This window comes from Rhinoraja longicauda, chromosome 18 (genome assembly GCF_053455715.1).
Source record: "Rhinoraja longicauda isolate Sanriku21f chromosome 18, sRhiLon1.1, whole genome shotgun sequence".
Lineage (NCBI taxonomy): Eukaryota > Metazoa > Chordata > Chondrichthyes > Rajiformes > Arhynchobatidae > Rhinoraja > Rhinoraja longicauda.
The window spans coordinates 11,993,108-12,012,964 of NC_135970.1; the positions used below are offsets into that span (position 1 = coordinate 11,993,108).

Sequence of the window (19,857 nt, forward strand, 5' to 3'; positions counted from 1 at the left end):
ATCCCATGCCTGATCGTCAACTCATAACATGTCCACCCCTAACCGTATCCCCTCATCAATCAGTAGATATGAACAAAGAGAATTGATCTTGGTTTCTTTTCCTGACGTCCTTCCAGCCATGAGCCAACAACTGCCCCATATTTAACACCTGCCCTTATCGCCCCCCCCCCCCCCCATGCTAAAATCACGGGTAACAAACTGATGGATGACAAAGAAGGACACAAACTGCTGGAGTAACTCAGCGGGTCGGGCAGCCTCTCTGGGGAACATGCACAAAGTGCTGGAGATTCTGGCTGCGTGTGGTTGGGCTTGGGAAAGAAAACTGTGGCGGGGAAAACAATTGTTGAAAGGTGCCGATCCCGAGTAGACCTTTTCCTATTGTTCAGTGGAGAAGGAAGCAATAATCAGCAAGATGGTGGCGGAGCAAGGAGAGTCTTTGGGTGCTGGCCCCAACAAATCTACTAATGTCTGTTACTCTCATTCTACAATTTTAAATCTCTACCCTCTCTGATGTACTCATGTATGGTCTGATCTGCCTGGGTTGTATGGAAAACAATGGTTTTCTCTGGATCTCGGTACATGTGACACCAATAAACCCGCACCAACACCAGTGAAAGGAAAGCATACTATCTGCCAAAGTACTGCTTGGTGGCTGAACTACATCAGAATAGCAGGAGAAATCAGGTCCTGACTGGTGAGTGGAAAGCACCAGGTATAGGCATGTGTGTGTGTGTGTGTGTGTGTGTGTGTGTGCACATACTTTACTTTAGACTGAGATTTAGCATGGAAACAGCCCTTTCGGCCCTCCGAGTCGGTGCTGACCAGTGAACACCTCGCACACCAGCACTATCCACACGAGAGACAATTTACAATTTTTACCCAAAGCCAATTAACCTACAAACCTGTTTATTCACAAAATGCTGGAGTAACTCAAGCAACTCACTCAATGCTGGAGTAACTTAAGGTTTTCTTAACCTACAAACCTGTATGCCTTTGGAGTGTGGGAGGAAACCAGAGCACCCGGAGAAAACCCACGTGGTCACGGGGAGAGTGTACAAACTCCATGCAGGCAGCACCCGTAGTCAGGTTTGAACCCGGGTCTCTGTAGTTGTAAGACAGCAACTCTACCGCTGCGCCACTGTGTCACCCCATAGGTGAACGCTCAAGGCAAGCAGCGATCACCCATACACTAGTTCCACGCTATCATAGCCTACACAGATGCCCGCACAGAGCACCGACACAGAACCCAGTCATCTCACAACTTCTGCTGCTAATCCCCAAAGTCAGAATGCCTCTGAAATATGAGTGCCGCTATGTTAACAGACAAACTACTTGCAAAGGCAGGTTAGGACCGACTTGCTTTATATCTCCGAATCGGTTAAACATCGGAAAAGCAAATCCTTTATTTCGTATTTTGGAGCATGGAGTTTATTTAAAAATCAATCAGCTGGCAGCTGGTCCTGCTTCGTGGCCCGCTTCATGGAAACGTTGAGCTGATTTTATATTAAAACACAAAACACAGAGATGATGCCTGATCTGCTGAGTTACTCCAGTATTTTGTGTCTGTTTAAAGCTGCATTTTTCCATTGAAATTTTAGTTTAGGTCCAAATAACTTGGGGACTTCATTTTTGAAAGTGGAAGGAAGAGTGAGATGGCGAGCAGCATTTTGCTTTGCAGAGCACTAGAGTGGTCAGTTCAATGTTTGCTTCTTCCCTTTCTGTTCCCAGTTAAGTGCGAGAGGGAAAGATCTTCAGCCTTGGAGGTGCCTGCTATTGGTAATCCATGTCTCAGCTGTACACAGGTGCAGAGAGGAGAGCTTCATGCAGGGTGCGAGCTCTTGACCTTCACTCTATTCCTCAGTCGGCCCAAGTTAAGCAGGCAATGGTGAATATTGCCATCAAACGTGCCTCCCTGGAGAGCTGGCTCTGCAGATAGGCCACCTGGGTCACTTTCCAGCAGTGTCCTGCTGTGAACCTTTATTGTTGTAGGTTGGTGCTGTGGGGGAGGTTGGTAGTGGGTATTTGTTTTGGAAATGTTAACCATTCACCACATTATCTGGGATGCATCAATCAACAAGCCAGCGATCACTTGGCTTCCGACCTGTAACTATGCAAATACCCGTCTCCTCATCAATGGAGGACTGACAATGGAGTGGCCTTGGCCGTGGAGAACGTAGGTTGAAGTTACCCATTTGTTCTGTGGATTAGCTCCAATCCCTCTAAAGTGGAGTACAGAGAGTAGTGTGGTGGGAAGGATTGAGAACTCTTGAGGTAACATTCTTTTCCCTCCCCTCTCTCTCCCACCCTAGTCATTCTTCTAGTTCCACCGTTCGCATCCCTGTCGTCAGCACATCTTCGCCAGCCAGCAACGGATCATTATGGGCTCCACCCTTCCTGAGGTCATCTGTTGCCGGCCCTGTTCTGTTCTGGCCATCTCTATCTTTCAGTCTGAAGAAGGGTTCCCGACCCGAAACGTCACCTATTTCTTTTCTCCAGAGATGCTGCCTGACCCGCTGAGTTACTCCAGCATTTCAGCATTTCGTGTCTATCAACAACGTGGCTTTGCTTGACACCAGTCAAGTTCTGTTGTAGAGCCACTGGTTAGGTTCACAGCCTAACATGGGAGGTATAGAGTGACCAGAACAACACTGAAGCCCATTAGCATTAGCACCTGTGGAGAGTAAAATGACATCAGCACAGGATCAGTGTAACTGGATGGCTGCAGATGTGCTTCTGTGCTGTGTGACTCTTTGAGGAATTTAATTACTGGACATGTTTCCGAATGTACTCAAGTGTTAAACAGCGACACCCATCTTCTATTTGGCTTCTCGACCAGAAAGAACAGGTTTGATCTGATGCAAATGGTCTGGTGATCCAGTAGCTGATTAACCCCAAAGACAAGATGTCCTTGGACTGCCATCTACACCATGCCTCAAGGGGAAAGGGAAAGTACAGCCGAAGGCCAAGGTTCAACAGAAAACCCCTGACCTCACGAAGGGATGGTGCGCACAGAAAGCAGAGGTTAAGCAACAGTTACGACAAAGAAATGAGGCACGCCAACCTTTCCGTGCTGTCAAGACCAGCCGCACGCAGCCTGAACACCCAAGGTCTTCTGTCAGAAGTCAAGAGTGAGGATAAACCTTGCAAGGGCAACAACCCCTGTCCCTACTTCAGTCCTAAAGCTTGGTGGGGGAATTCCAGTTATAAATTCTAACTTTCCTCTCACAATATGAGAAGAGGAAGATATACCCAGGCTGCACGGTGGCGCAGGGGTAGAGTTGTTGTCTTACAGCGCCAGAGACCTTGGTTTGATTCTGACTATGGGTGCTGTCCGTACGTTTGTACGTTCTCCGTGTGACTGCGTAGGTTATCCCCGGGTGCTCCGGTTGCCTACATAAGGCAAAAACGTACCGGTTTATTGGTTAATCGGCTTCAGTACAAATTGCAAATTGTCCCTCATGTGTAAGATAGTTCTGTGTACGGGGTGATCGCTGGTCGGCGTGGATTTGGTGGACGGAAGGGCCTGCTTCCCTGCTGCATCTCTAAAACTAAAACAAAACCTCCGAGGTGTCATAATTGTAATCACTGTTGGAAAAGCCACAAAGTTTGACTGTGGTAACTACAGAACAATCTCCCTCTTCTCTGCCACAAGGAAGGACATTGCCTGCCCCCCTCCTCCCTTGCCTCCTCGCTGTGCACAATGTGTCTGTATCTTCCACTGCCATTGAGATGCCTGCTATTGGTAGTTGCTGCTCCCCGTGTCACAGTGCGGGTCACCTCCATCCAGTGTTCACACCCTTCACTGTGCCTCAACTCCGCCCGGGAGAACGCAGGCAACGGCAATGATCACAAAGCGCCAACCATTTCTTTTTGACCCTCACTAAAGCCTTTGACTCCATCGGTGAAAAGGAACTGCAGCAAACCTATCAGACCTGGCCGCCTGCAAAAACTCACCTCCTTCTTACAACGTCTAGGAGTCCACATAAACAGGTGCGTGACAGTGACCTGAAAATCTGCTTCAGTAATGGTGGTCGGGGGAGGGATTTAGATTTAGATTTAGAGATACAGAGCGGAAACAGGCCCTTCGGCCCACCGAGTCCGCGCCGCCCAGCGATCCCCGCACATTAACACTATCCTACACACACTAGGGACAATTTTTACATTTGCCCAGCCAATTAACCTACATACCTGTACGTCTTTGGAGTGGGAGGAAACCGAAGATCTCGGAGAAAACCCACGCAGGTCACGGGGAGAACGTACAAACTCCGTACAGACGGCGCCCGTAGTCAGGATCGAACCCGAGTCTCAGGCGCTGCATTCGCTGTAAGGCAGCAACTCTACCGCTGCGCCACCGTGCCGCCCGTAAACCAAGAAATGGGAACTATTTAAACCAAGAAATGGGACTATACCTTGAACATTGTCACAGGGATCCTTTATATATATTTAGATGTTAAATAGAAGATGGGTGCCTCTGTTTAACACTGGAGTACATGAGGAAGTATGTCCAATAGTTAAATTCCTCAAGGGGTCACACAGCACAGAAACACGACTGCAGTTCCCATTTACACGAATCCTGCGCTGAAACCATTGCATTCTCCACACAATCCCCTCAACTGGCCTCCGATTCTGTTTCATCTACTCACCAGGAGCAACTTATAGTGGCCAACTAACTGATCAACCCGCACGGCTTTGCAATGTGGCTGGAAACCAGAGCACTTGGACCAAACGCACGTGGTCGCCGGGAGAATGTGCAAACTCCACAGAGGCAGCACCGGGGGTCATGATCAAACTCGGGTCGCTGCAACTGCGAGGCAGCGGTTCTTCTGGTTGCACCACTGTGCTGCTCCCCCCCTCAGAGGCTTTACCAGGAACATTATCTCTCACAAGGCAACACAGGGGCAAAGCCCTATGATGTTAGGACGAGTGACTAAAAGCTTGTCACAGTGGTAGGTTTTAAGGACCATCTCAAGGGAGTCTAGGTGCCAGCATTCAGATACGTGTAGCAGGAGAGGAAGGGCCAAAGCAAATGGACACTGCACTAGGGGCCAAAGTTGGAGCAAGGCAAAGCTATTGGACTGAAGAAGGGTCCCGACCCGAAATGTCGCCCACCCTTTCTCCATTGATGCTGCCTGACCCGCTGAGTTACTCCAGCACTTGTGTCTATCAAAGAACGAGAAGATAAGAGTGGCGAGCCATTGGTGTGATTTTAACAGATCAGGTGTTGGCTGGACAGGATGCCAAGGTTGGTCAGAGAGTGCAGGAGTTAAATGGGACGTTGTGCAAGGCAGGAGAGGGTTGCAAACGCTCAAGCCCCAGAGAAGATGAGACAAAAATAAAGCTGGGACAGAACCTTTAGCATCAAGACGTTGGCCAGACTCACTGTTATCCCCCATAATTTATTGGCCTGCTAATGATTACTGTGGTTGCTGGCACATTGCTCAGGGCTTTAATATGGCCTCACAGGCCCTCGGGGAGATGAAGCGGAAAATTGGTCTGATCTTAACAGCTGTCACCCCAGCAGTCTCTCCTCGCTTGCTCCGAGAAAAGATCTTTTACTTTTACTAATTACCACAGCCAGCCCTGTGCAGTGTGGCGCCTTCAACCCTTGCAAATGAATGAGAAACAAAGATTATTTGCCCTCACTTCTTTCGGACGCATTTAATCCTTGGCGACACTGCAATCATTTCAACAGTGAATTGTCCAAATGAAAAGCCATCTTAAAACCTGGCCGCCTGCAAGACGAATAAAAGATAGGAAGATAGACATTAAAGGCTGGAGTAACTCAGCCGGTCAGACTGCTTCACTGGATAAAAGGAATAGGTGGCATTTTGGGTCGAAATCCTTCTTTAAAAAAAGAAGTCAGGCAGGAGGTCACAGATAATCTTTTTGGTGCAAGTGTGGGAGGAAACCGGAGCACCTGGGAAAACCCCCACAGGTCAAGGAAAGTACAAACTCCGTACAGACAGCACCCGTAGTCAGGATCGAACTAGGGTCTCTAGCGCTGTAAGGCAGCAACTCTACTGCAGTGCCACCTTGCTGCCAAATACTGATAATTGAGATAAGTGTAGATGGGTGTCTGAGGATGGACATTGATGGTATGGGCCAAAGGACATGTTTTGTGCTTTATGCAAACATAAAGCCCACGCTGTCCCTGCCAACCAAGAAGGAAAAGTGAAGGGAGACTAACTGGATGAGTATAAAAAGCAGCAAGGACAGTGGTTTGTTTGAGGCACAAGAGTTACCATTGATCACATTGCTGGTGGAAAATCAGTTAAGGAGCCATGATCTCACTCGCCCTGCCCTGACTGCTGAATGAATGGTTACATGCAAATAGAAGCCTAACACTGATCCACTCAACAAACCAGCACTGCATAAACACACCTGGAGCTCCTCTCCAAACCCAAGTCTTTTAGTTGGAGAAACAAGGAACTGCAGATGCTGGATTACAAAAAGAGGCACAAAGTGCTGGAGTAACTCAGCGGGTCAGGCAGCACCTCTGAACAACATGGGCCGGTGACTTTCGGGTCGGGGCACCTTCATCAGACTTAAACATCACTTATCCATGTTCTCCAGACCTGCTGAGTTACTCCAGCACTTAGTGTCACAGTCCATTTAGTTGGTAGAGGGGGTGATTGATTATGTTATGGATTTATGGCACCTATTACCAGCAAATCCCAAATCCATTGTCAAGAATGCAACAACTTTGTGATGGGGTGGGGAGGGAGGGGGACAGCAATGGAACACAACAGCCTGACTCTGTCTGAATGAATCATTTGCCCAACACATCAAGCTGATGTCAGATAAATATCAGACTTGCCACTGAGACCCTGTATCCTGAGATATGCTGAAGTTAACTTATTTTTGTTTACTCTTCCTACCTTCCACCATGTTAGGTGTGCTCAGTGAAGCAAGTATTGTAATGAAAATAATTATGATGCCTGGAATCAGAAGCAATGCTTTATTTTGGAATATCAAGCTCAAATTCCAAAGCAATTGCTTTTAATTGGTAAAAAGTTAAGTGCAGTGACCAGCAGTTGAGAATCCCTTTCCTTTCTAAATGGGTGGATTAATCGTCATTCGAAGGGAAGGGCAACAGGCTAGCTAGCACATGGTACAGAAACATAACACATCTGAACTGTACAATGTACTCTCTTAACAGAAACATTACGCATTCACAATCGACACCCAGTGTAGTGTTTCATTCTGCTTCCCCCCCTCCTCCACGCCGCTCCAATCTGCTCTTTTAGCCGCATTACATCACCTCCTTGATTTGACAATTACATCACATCACGAAAGTTGCAAAGCACAGGTGCAGGTCAAAGCCCTCCCCCCAAAAGCCTGTCATAAATCATCCGTCTGCTGGGTCAGGGTACGTTCTGGGTCTGAACATCAGCGCGACTCCTTAATTGGAAAGCTCTGCAGATCCCCACATAATACACAGATGACTGAATCAGCCCGAGCACTGCCTATTAAATTATGTCCTAGTGTTTGGCTAACCTGGAGGTAGTAATCTGATAGGTCACCAATTAATGGAGGTTGTTGCTTTATATTATTTGATTAAACATCCACTTTATTTTGCTGCATCCTTCAGCAGGGTTCTCCGGTTCAACTCTGCCTAAATGCAAATATTCAGCAGCAAATTGTAAACATTAAATGGTTATTTCATTCTGAATTTAAAAGGCTTAGGACAGAGGTGAGTGTACTAGAGACAAGATCAGCTATTTTGGTCAGGATAGATTAATGCTGATGTAAAGCAAAAACAGACCCACGCACGCACACAGACATGCACACACACAAGCGCGCACACACACACACGTGCACATCACAACACAACCTCAGTCCCAGAGCCTTTGCACTGCGATCAGAATTCACACAAATATACATCATCGAAACAGAGTTCACAACTTTAAACCTTGTTTGTTAATCTAACATGTTAAATGGTCTTCATTTGGATATGGTCCAAATGCACTAAAACTAAAAAAGATGAATACTTTGTGCTTCCAAAATGTTTCACGGTGGGGGGTCAAGACTGAGAAATAGCAACCAATCCATTGATCGTAAAACGAATGATGCTTTAAAAAAAAGTGTCTGTGAAATGCTTTGGGACATATTGAGATTGGTGAAACATCTTTCAAGAGATGAACATAGTTTGTGCATCCTTTCTTCCCTCCCCAGCTTAATCCTGCAGAGGCCACCACCAGCACTCATTGCATTATCTTCAGACCCTCACATGAAACAGAGGGTTATGTGGAAAAACATGCACACATAAACGTATCTGACCTTGATGATTATCCAGCCCTATCTGAAACCTGATGCCTGCAATCCACTGTTTGCTCAACTATCTGAATAAAGGATGCGTCCAAATTCGGGTGCAAAGGTAAAATTTAAAAATGCAAGAATTGAAACTTTGCTTGAACAACTGGAAGAATGGTTTATTTTAAAAGCCGTTCGCTGACAGGATCTCTGTCTTGCTACTAATGACCACTGAAAATGGGAAGCTGCAAATCAAAACGTCAGCACCTTGACAAATATCTCGCCTGTCCCTGTACACGAGGGACATAAATTTGGTACCCCGCAGTTTTGCCCTTGCTCCCCTTCCCCCTAGTTGCAACAGAGACAGAGTCCCCCTAGTCCTTATCTTCCACCCCTTCAGCCATCTCACACAACCCTTTGAAATTACCACCACCTCCAACGGGATCCCACCACTAGCCACATTTTCCCATCTTCACCCCTTTCCGCCTTCCAGAGACCGTTCCCGCTGCAACTCCCTGGTTAACTCGTCCCTTCCCACCCAAACCACCCCCTTCCCCCTGCAACCGCAGAAGATGCAACACCTGTCTCTATACCTCCTCCATCGACTCTGTCCAGTGGCTCTGACAGTCCTTTCAGGTTAGGCAGAGGTTCACTTGCACCTCCTCCAACCTCATCTACTGTATCCGTTGTACAAGATGTGGACTCTTATACATCGGCGAGACCAAACGCAGACTGGGCGATCGTTTCGCGGAACACCTTCGCTCAGCCCGCGTGAACCAACCTGGTCTCCAGGTTGCTGGACACTTTAATTCTCCTTCCCATTCCCACACAGACCTAATTTGTCCTCGGTCTCCTCTATTGTCAGAGTGAGGCTAAATACAAATTGGAGGAACAGCATCTCATATTTCGCTTGGGCAGCTTACAGCCCAGTGGTATGAATATTGATTTCTCTCACCAGGTAGCCCCGGCATTCCCTCTCTCTCTCTCTATCTCTCTATCCCCACCCCCCACCCAAGTCACACTAGCTTTTCATTTTCACCCTAGAAACAGCTGTTTCCTTTATCATCGTTACTTTTTTGCATATCTTTCATTCATTGTTCTTTATCTCTCCACATCACCGTCTATATCTCCCGTTTCCCTTATCCCTCACCAGTCTGAAGAAGGGTCTTGACCTGAAACGTCCCCCATTCCTTCTCTCCAGAGATGCTGCCTGTCCCGATGAATTACTCCAGCTTTTTATGTCTATTTTCGGTTTAAACCACCATCTGCAGTTCCTCCTTACATAAATTGTAAGCAAATTGATACTAAGGGACAACATGTTCAATGGGCACTGAATAATTGCATATTTTTCAGACCGGTCACAGAATGAATGCAGATCAATCGTGGGATTGCAAAGAGGAAACGGGCCAACAAATAATTGTCAAAAGATTTGGGCGAAGATTTTTTTTTTTTTTTTACAGAGCAATGATCTAGAAGACAGTCAGGAAGGGGGAAGAAGATTCAGTGGAAGTGCTGCTCTAATTGTTAAGAAAACAAGAGGAAAAAATAAATGACGATTCTTACACCAACAGCACAAAAAGATCTCTGTCACTGATTTCACTGCAGTGTGTATTGTTTGTGCAAGATGGTGGGCTTCATCAACAAAGTGTGGCGTGTCATGACAACTGCGAAGAAGTGTTCTCCTCGCGCTTTGTCTGAAACTGGTCTCACACGCCTGCAGCCTGCTACCAGAGGAATCCCACTTGAATGTAGCTGCTTCAAAGCTTGCTGGCTGCTGTGAGCCAGATGGATGACATCATGCAGCATAGTCTATCACTCTCAGGAGAACAGTGTACGTCTTCTTTACTCCCCCCCCCCCCAGCTCAATAACTCAACCACTTGTTATGCTCCATCAGACACAGCTTCCTAGTTGTGGACTTAACCCCCACCCACAACCCCCCAACCCCCCCCCCCCCCCCCCCCTCACCACCCTTTTCTTTTCTTATTCACTCCCTGGGGTCCAGCATATCTTGTCTAAATAAATCGATTTGTACCAGCATCTGCAGTTATTTTCTTATATATCTTGTCTCCCTCCGATTCTGTGCCCCCCCCCCCCCCACACTCCCCTCCCCCCCCCTCCCATCTCCTTCCCTCTAACCCCCACCACTCGGCAAGTTCTGTGACATCAGGGGAATTGCATCCGAAGCGGCTCTTGGCTGGATGAGATAGCAAGCGTTCAGGATGGAAATACCATTCCTACTGCATGACATCAGTGGATCTACGGTGCACCCAGAACATGCCCTAGAGAGGCAGATGCGAGCACCACCATTATGTGCTGACCCGCTCTGCATGGGCGACATTACAGGTTTAAAGGTAAACAATTAAGAAACAAAGAAAACATATCACCCTTTGTGAGCAGCAAAGGACAACAGTGACGTCTGGTTGAGACAGCAGCGTTCACATGTTACTCATGCAGTATGGTGTGTGTCCTCTGCAGGGTATGTACAGCTATTACATAATTCACTAACTATGCTCCCTCTCCCCCTCTCAGCTGTCACCCTGTGTACTGACGAAGGGTCGCCCATTCCTTCTCTCCTGAGATGCTGCCTGACCTGCTGAGTTACTCCAGCATGTTGTGAATAAACACTCTCGATTTGTACCAGCATCTGCAGATATTTTCTAATAATGTCACCCTGTGCAATGTGAGTTGGATCCTGTGGCTTGAACGCACTGGGTTTCCAGCTGAAACGCTTCTTATTTTCTCAATTGACTTTTCTCTCTCTCTGCAGCCGTCTCTCATTCCTTCTCTCCAGAGATGCTGCCTGTCCCGCTGAGTTACTCCAGCATTTTGTGTGTGTGTGTCTCTCTCCAACCCACCAGGGCTGAACCACTGCACTTGGCGGCCAACGAGGGCACTTTAAACCATCAGCTCTTAAGAGCAGTGACCCGCGGCTCCGGCCAGACCGACATGTGCAGTTCACAGTTCACAGCTCTCTCTATCTATCTCTCTTTCTCTATCTATCTCTCTTTCTCTATCTATCTATCTATCTATCTATCTATCTATCTATCTCTCTCTCTCTCTCTCTCTCTCCCTCTATCTATCTCTCTCTCTCACTCTCTCCCATGCACAGGATCACGACATTAAAACTCACCCTGCTTCCAGCACAGCCTCTCGGTAACAGAGATCACCACCAGGTTAAAGCCCAGGGTCAATTATAACACGCACCGCAAACAAATAACTGCAATGCAGACAGTTAATGCAAACACAGACTCCAGTCGCTGGTTGCAACCTGTGCAATAAAAACTTCTTTTTTGGGTGTTTAAATACCGAAATAAGCGCTCCATGCTTTATCCCCCACCTCGGATTTCTCTTCCTTCTTTTATCCGTCTCACTCTGATCTTCAGTTTCATTTCTGTTTCGTACATTTTTCTGTTTCACTGCTGCGAGCTGCTGCCTGCGACGAGTCTCGTTGTTAAAAGGCGATCCGGAGTGCGTGCAGAGCTGGTCCCGGCTGCAGGATGTGTGTGTGTGTGTGTGTGCTGCCCTCTCACTCTCTCTAGTGACTGTCAGACTCCACTGCAACACTGCCTGCCCGGCCACAACACACAACACTCGCGGCTCATGCGTGAAACCCAGGGCGTGTTTCTGAATCCTTGCATTCCTGAATCAACGCGTCAATGTTTCACCACCTTTTCCTCAAACCCGTTTTGGAAAAGCGACTCGTGCTTCTCTCTCTCCCTCCCTCCTTCCCTCCCTCCCTCTCCCTCCCTCCCTCCTTCTCTCTCTCTCTCTCTCTCTCTCTCTCTCTCTCTCTCTCTCTCTCTCTCTCTCTCTCTCTCTCTCCCTCCCTTCCTTCCTCGTAGCAGTGGGGGGAATTCAAGCGGTCGAGAGGAAAGAGGTCATTATGAGATTGCAATTGAGATTTCCTGCAGTGAAGTGCGATGCCGATTGTCACCACTCCTCTCTCTTCATTTCAAACATATTTGGCATCGAGTTATCCGCTCTATCCTTTTGTAATTTGTCGGATTTTTCCCACTGATAAATGTATATATATATATATATGTATTAAATTTTGAGCAGGGGACGGGAGGGGGGTGTGGAGAGTTGTTGTTTACTGGACTAAGGTCGCACACACTTGCAACACAAGGCAAGGCAGCAGGCTGCTGCGATTCTGATAGTGCTGTAGGTCGTTGTGTATTGTGTGTCCGAGACATGAATGGGCCGGAGTGCAGAAGGACACGTTAACGCTTGAAGTGCCGTGGCCTTCTCCAACAAACGAGCTGTTAACGTGGAGTGATTGTATCTGGGACCCCCCCCCCCCCCCTTCCAAAACAATAAAGGCACAGAGTGCTGCAGTAAGTCAGCAGGTCAGGTAACATGTGTGGGAAGTACCTCCAGATGCCGGTTTAAACCGAAGATGGACACAAAATGCTGGAGTAACTCAGCGGGTCAGGCAGCAATCTCTGGGAGAGAAGGAATGGGTGACCTTTCGGGTCGAGGCCCTTCTTCAGACTGAGTAACATCCCCGGAGAAGACGGACAGGTGACGGTGTTTCTTGTCCCTTAATTGTCCATCTGATCCCAAACCGAAACATCACCTCTCATTGTTCTCAAGAGATGCTGCCTGACCCGGCGTGTTACTGTTACTGTTACTCCGGCACTTTTGCAAACCAGCATCTGCAGTTCCTCGTGTATCTGCTGTACCCCATCCATCAAAGAACTACCCTCAGTCCCAGTAGTCGTGTAGGAGGCGTTGTGTGAGCGTGTGTTCGGCTTTAAGTCTGGGCACTTCAATGCATCCTCCCCAGGACACACACAGAGAGCCGGCAGCCTAAAGCAGAGAGCTCGCCCACAGTGCAAGCGCCGCCAGCCTGCTACAAGCGACCTCTCCCCTGCACAGCCCATGCCTCACCCCTCAGCAAATCTTGGAGGGGAGGAGGAGCGGTCTCTTTGCAGCCAGATCGCCTGCACCCGAATAAAGCAGGCGTTTATAACGTTGCTATAAACAGGGGCCGGAGGAAGGAAGGAAGAAATTAATTAAAGTGCATGTCTATGTGCTGTTCGTCACCTGTACATGTCAAAAAGATCTGAAGAAGGGTCTCGACCCGAAACGTCACCCATTCCTTCTCTCCCGAGATGCTGCCTGACCTGCTGAGTTACTCCAGCATTTTGTGAATATGTACATGTCAAAGCCCTTTACAACCAATGAAGTACTTTTGAAGGTCGACACAAAATGCTGGAGTAACTCAGCGGGTCAGGAAGCATCAGAGATGGTGTCTGTCCCGCTGAGTTACTCCAGCATTGTGTGTCTACCTTCCATTTAAACCAGCATCTGCAGTTTCTTTTTTCCTAAGTACTTTTGAAGTGTAGGCACTTGTAATGCAGGGGAAGGGAAAAAATGGGATTATAAGACTTGACTTCATCTGATACCCAACTTGTGTGTAAGAAAATAACTGCAGATGCTGGTACAAATCGAAGGTATTCATTCACTCATCCTGACCTGCTGAGTTACTCCAGCATTTTGTGAATGAATACCCCCAACTTGTGTGTGGTCCCCAACCCTGCTGTGGCCTCTGCCCTTCACCCTCTGCTCTGGCACCCTGCTGCTTCCTGGACATGTTTACTTGGGAGAACCCATCCTATCCCGCCACGCCGGCAGTCCACCCTCTCAGCCTGCAAGCAAAGTGACAATGCGAGGAAGACACACAGCGGGTCAGGCAGAGCCTGGGGAGAGAATGGGCATTCCGGGACCCTTCTTCAGACTGATTCAGTGAGGACAAACACACCATGCTGGAGTAACTCAGCGGGACAGGCAGCATCTCTGGATAGAAGGAATGGGTGACAACTTCTGGTCGACACCCTCCTTCTGAGGAAGGGTCTTGACCCGAAACGTCACCCATTCCTTCTCTCCAGAGATGCTGCCTGTCCCGCTGAGTTACTCCAGAATGGTGTGTCTATCTTCGGTTTAAAACAACATCTGCAGTTCCTTCCTACACATGATTCAATGCTGGGTTCACTCATCAGCGTAGGAAGCCTCTGCAGGAAGATATGCGACTGTGCTATTTGAAGATGGGTCCTCCACCTGAAACGTTAACTGTTTCCTTCCCCACAGGTGCTGTTTGACTCGCTGAGCCTTTCCAGCATCTTCCTGTTTTTATTTCGGCTGTTTCAGATTTTTTTTTGTTTGCTTTAAAATAAACGTGGGGGTGTGTTGCAGCTAGGAAAGGAATAGACCATTCGGCCCCTCGTACCACTTCCACCATTTTACCAACCATTGTCTGTGCTACAATTGGCCACCCTGATTTGATAATTCCTTTCTTAACCCAGCAAATGCCTCGTCATAAAGAAACACAAAGCCACACAAAGTGCTGGAGTGCCTCAGAAAATCAGGCAGCATCGTTGGAGAAAAAAGATGGGTGACGTTTCAGGTTGGGGATGAAAATAGAGGAGAGGGAACTGGATGGGGAAAAAAAGGCCAGAACAAAGCAGGGCTGGCAATAGATCACCAAGGAAGGGTGGAGCCCACAATGGCCCATTGTTGGCTGGGGAAGAGGTGATAACTGAGGGATACAAGGATGCGAACAGGGTGGGGGAGTGGAGGGAGGGAGAGGGTTTGCAGGGGTTACTTGAAATTAGAGAAATCAATATTCATACTGCTAGGTTATAAGCTGGCCAAGTGAAATATGAGGTGCTGTTCCACCAATTTGCTTGTGGCCTCACTCTGATAGTGGAGGAGGCCCAGGATTGAAAGGCCAGTACGGGAATGGGAAAGGGTGTTAAAATATTTGGCAACCGGAAGCTCACGTACACTGTATGCCAAGGCACGGCAGCTTTGGAAATGTCGATTGACCTTGCATTCCGAGACCTTTTATGATTTCCACTAACCTTTGTCTGACAATGTCTTGCCTGCTCTCATTCCTCTTGTCCTGGACTTCCACACCAGGGGCAGTAGTTTCCCGGAGAGCTCACCGTCGACTATCTGCATCATTCTAAACTCGCCCAAAGAGATCGGTGGCTCTCAACCTATTTGCACCGATGGGTTGTAGTCTAGCTGCACCCACACAACTTGCTTCCCAACACCCAGTTTAAAAGTGGATTTGTATCTGCTTTGTAATGACACAAGGTTTGCTGATTAGGCAGCTTGTGGCCTGTGGATTAGATCATCTCTCAACCTTCTATATTCGAAGGAATACATCGAGCTGTGCTCATCATTTAACCCAATGAAAGCTGTCACTGGGGAACACAGCAGCTGGCCAGTGGACGAGTTGAGTTTAGATTTGAGTTCAGTTTACTGTCACGTGTACAGATACAGATACAGAGATACAGCGCAGAAACAGGCCCTTCGGCCCACCGGGTCCGCGCCGCCCAGCGATCCCCGCACATTAACACTATCCTACACCTACTAGGGATAATTTTTACATTTGCCCAGCCAATTAACCTACATACCTGCACGTCTTTGGAGTGTGGGAGGAAACCGAAGATCTCGGAGAAAACTCATGCAGGTCACGGGGAGAACGTACAAACTCCGTACAGACAGCACCCATAGTCAGGATCGAACCTGAGTCTCCGGCGCTGCATTCGCTGTAAGGCAGCAACTCTACCGCTGCGCCACCGTGGTATTGTGAAAAGCTTTTGCTGCGTGCGATCCAGTCAGCGGAAAGACTGTACATGATTACAATCGAGCCATCCGCAGCATACAGATACATGGTAAAGGGAATAACATGAATAACGTTTAGTGCACGATAAAGTCCAGTAATGTCCGATCAAAGACATTCTGAGGGTCTCCAATGAGTTAGATTGTAGCTCAGGACTGCTCTCTAGTTGGTGGTAGGACGGTGCCGTTCCCTAATAACAGCTGGGAAGAAACTGTCCCTGAACCTGGTGGTGTGCTGTTTCACACTTCCATACCTTTGGCCCGATGGGAGAGGGAAGGAGGGGTTGGCCGGGCTGCGACTCGATTATACTGGTGGCCTTGCCGAGGCAGAGTGAGGTGTAAATGGAGTCAATGGAAGGGAGGTTAGTTTGTGGGAATGAGGGAAGAACCAGAATATGCCGGGTCCCAGTTTCTGTAATTAATCCATGAGGCAGGTTTGTGGTTCATTCAGAACACAAACCTGCCTCAGGTCCCAAGATTTTGCTTGGGATCTACCAGGAAACAATGAACAAGTGTGCCTTCAAGCCAGGAGAACATGGGATTGGGACTGCCTCTTGTGCAGGGCCCCTGAATGAAGACATTCTAGCCTTAGAGAGAGTACAGAGAAGGTTCACCAGATTGATCCCTGGGATGGCAGGAATATCATATGTTGAAAGACTGGATAGACTAGGCTTATACTCTTTGGAATTTAGAAGACTGAGGGGGGATCTTATAGAAACTTACAAAATTCTTAAGGGGTTGGACAGGCAAGATGCTGGAAGATTGTTTCCGATGTTGGGGAAGTCCAGAACAAGGGGTCACAGTTTAATGATAAGGGGGAAGTCTTTTACGACTGAGATGAGAAAGTTTTTTTTCACACAGAGAGTGGTGAGTCTGTGGAATTCTCTGCCACAGAAGGTAGTTGAGGCCAGTTCATTGGCTATATTTAAGAGGGAGTTAGATGTGGCCCTTGTGGCTAAAGGGATCAGGGGGTATGGAGAGAAGGCAGGTACAGGATACTGAGTTGGATAATCAGTCATGATCATATTGAATGGCGGTGCAGGCTCGAAGGGCCGAATGGCCTACTCCTGCACCTATTTTCTATGTTTCTAACTCTGCGGTTCAGGCAGCATCTGATACCATGTCACGATCCATTACGAGGATGTTGCCAGGAATCGAGGGCCTGAGCTATGGGGAGAGGATGAGCAGGCTAGGACTCTATTCCTTGGAGTGCAGGAGGATGAGGGGTGATCTTATAGAGGTGTACAAAATCATGAGAGGAATGGATTGGGTAGACGCACAGAATCTCTTGCCCAGAGTATGGGAATCGAGAACCAGAGGACATAGGTTTAAGATGAGGGGGAAAGATTTAATAGGAACCTGAGGAGTAACCTTTTCACACAAAGGGTGGTGGGTGTATGAAATGAGCTGCCAGAGGTGGTAGTTGACACAAGGACTGTCGCAATGTTTAAGAAACAATTAGGCAGGTATATGGATAAGACAGGTTTAGTGGGATATGGGCCAAACGCAGGCAGGTGGGACTAGTGTGGTTGGGCGGTGTGGGCAAATTGTGCTGAAAGTTCTGTTTCCACGCTGTATGACTATGACTCCGTGGAGGGAATGTACAGATGATGTTCCAGGTTGGGGCCCTTCTTCTGACTTTACACTCACCACCCAATATCATATCATATCATATCATATATATACAGCCGGAAACAGGCCTTTTCGGCCCACCAAGTCCGTGCCGCCCAGTGATCCCTGTACATTAACACTATCCTACACCCACTAGGGACAATTTTTACATTTACCCAGCCAATTAACCTACATACCTGTCTTTCCATTTGCTGTCTTTCCATTTGCCTCCAAAGATGCTGCCTGACCCGCCGGATTCCTCCAGCACTTTGTTTTTTGCTCAAGATTCAGCATCTGCAATCTCTTGTATCGCTAATACCCAAGTGACCAGCTTTCAGAGGGAGCTGAGAAACCTTCTCCAATGCTGGGGACGCCTGGGCTAGACTCAGCAGCTGTGAATACTGGAGTCACCTCCTTCCCCACTCCGCGAACCAAAGAAGGAACTCAAAGGCCATCACTGTGCCAGGAGCATGCCGATAGATGATTCGGATCAGGGAACACTGGCCCAGATATTGTGTGACACTGACGTCGAGTGGCATGAATCCGAAAGCCACAAATATTTCAAACGTAATGGCATGAAATCCCACATAATAGACACATTGTGCTTTTCAGCCATTTCCAAATAGTTGGCAGGTTTTCACTCGGTTCTCAAATGATAGTTGCTGCTGACTTTGGGTAAGTATTTCCCTGAAATGTGTTTCCACCAGGTGTGGGTGTTAGCAGGGACAGTGTCAGTCATGAAGCATGTGGAGCAATGTGCAGGCTGCTGCTACCACTCCTTTAGCAGAGACAGCACCACAGGTATTAATCGACCTGCTGCAGGCTGGATCAGCGTTGTAGTTTCCATCTAACGCTGGCTATCGAAACCTCCAGCTGCATTTGTGGTGCCCTACGTTAGTTCCCCAAGTCACCATCCCAGGCCAAAATATAATTACATGCCACAGTGTGGCTGCTCTGACACTTGGTATTGATTCTTTTGTTCAGTTTGACTTCCCCAAAATAGAGGAAAACAAAACCGAGATGAGGAGAATTTGTTTCCACACAGTGATCTTTCCAGCAGGGCAGGGAAGGGTAATGGATGTTAAGCCAATAGCACTTTTTAAAAAGGGTAATGGAAGTACACTGGGCAAAGGGAAGATGAAATCAAAGAACGACTGGCGAAAGAATGGGAGAGTGTGTCAAAGTGGGCAGCTGTCTTGAAGATATGGCAGAGAGAATGGAATGGCTGGCTCCTTAAGTCCTCCACAATGGTCACAAAGTGCTGGAGTAACTCAGCATGTCAGGAACCAACTCTGGAGCGCACATGTATAGATGACGTTTCGTCACCTGTCCTTGTTCTCCAGCGATGCTGCCTGACCCGCTGAGTTACTCCAGCACTTTGTGTCCCTTTGGGTGTTAACCAGCATCTGCAGCTCCTTGTTTCTACACCAGGAAAATGCTTGTTGAATGATGTCCTCTCTCTGTGATTCGCAAGTGTGCGTCAGCGTTGGTTTTCTAGGAATGTGTTTATATTAATTCACTTGCACGGCCTTGCTTTGACAGAACGTGTGAGTGCAACAAGTTACAACCGATCAAGACCAGTCTCGGTACAAGCAATCGATTGATGCCTAATCTGAAATGGGGCATTTCATGTAAGAACGGGGCAAATGCACATTGAAATAACACAGTCATTCTGGCAAAACCAGTATCCCTTGTCTCCGTCATATGAGCTTCTGAACAGTTCACAACTGCTGGGCATTCCACGTTTGGTGACTAATGGTAAACATTAAGTTCAACTCTGATGTGAAACCAAGCATAAAGGAATCAAAGGATTTTAGGTTCAATTCCTTATTTCTCCTGCGCTGTCGAACCACTCACTGGATGATGTCAGGGCATTAGAATTATCATTCACTTTGACTATAAGGCGTTAGGGATCAGTCAGACCTCTTTACTCTTGCCTCATGCTGGCAGGATGTGTATAAAGTTCTGCGGTGTGGCATATCTGAGGCCCAGTGTGATGCACGCTGCTGGTCCTGACCACAAAGAGCTCAGGCTTTAGACTTTAGAGATAGAGCATGGAAGCAGGCCCTTCGTCCCATTGAGACGGTGCCGACCAGCGATCACCCCATACACTAGCACTGTCCTATATACTGGGGAAACCTTACAATTTACAGAAGCCAATTAGCCTACAAACCTGCACGTCTTGAAGAGTGTGGGAGGAAACTGGAGCACCTGGAGAAAACCCACGCGGTCACAAAACCTTCAAACTCAGTATGGACAACACAGGATCAAACCGGGAACTCTGCCGCTGTAAGGCAGCAACTCTACTGCTGCGCCATTGTGCCACCCTTTAGTTAATAGGCAATTAAACTGGCCGTTAA

General features: G+C 47.8%; 1 protein-coding gene across 3 annotated transcripts in view; it reads right to left on the reverse strand.

Annotated features, from left to right (window-relative positions):
* The window catches only part of LOC144602253 (dual specificity protein phosphatase 8-like), a 227,154-nt gene that overhangs the window by 15,965 nt on the left and 191,332 nt on the right, over window positions 1-19,857 (reverse strand). Inside the window, exon 1 of one of the 3 annotated variants that reach the window (XM_078415126.1) lies at window positions 11,592-11,832. The exons of the other annotated variants lie outside the window; for them this stretch is intronic. Coding sequence (XP_078271252.1) covers window positions 11,592-11,658 — 67 coding nt within the window. The 5' untranslated portion in view covers window positions 11,659-11,832. Of the gene's footprint in view, window positions 1-11,591; window positions 11,833-19,857 lie in introns of those variants that run through there. 3 annotated transcript variants of the gene reach the window in all.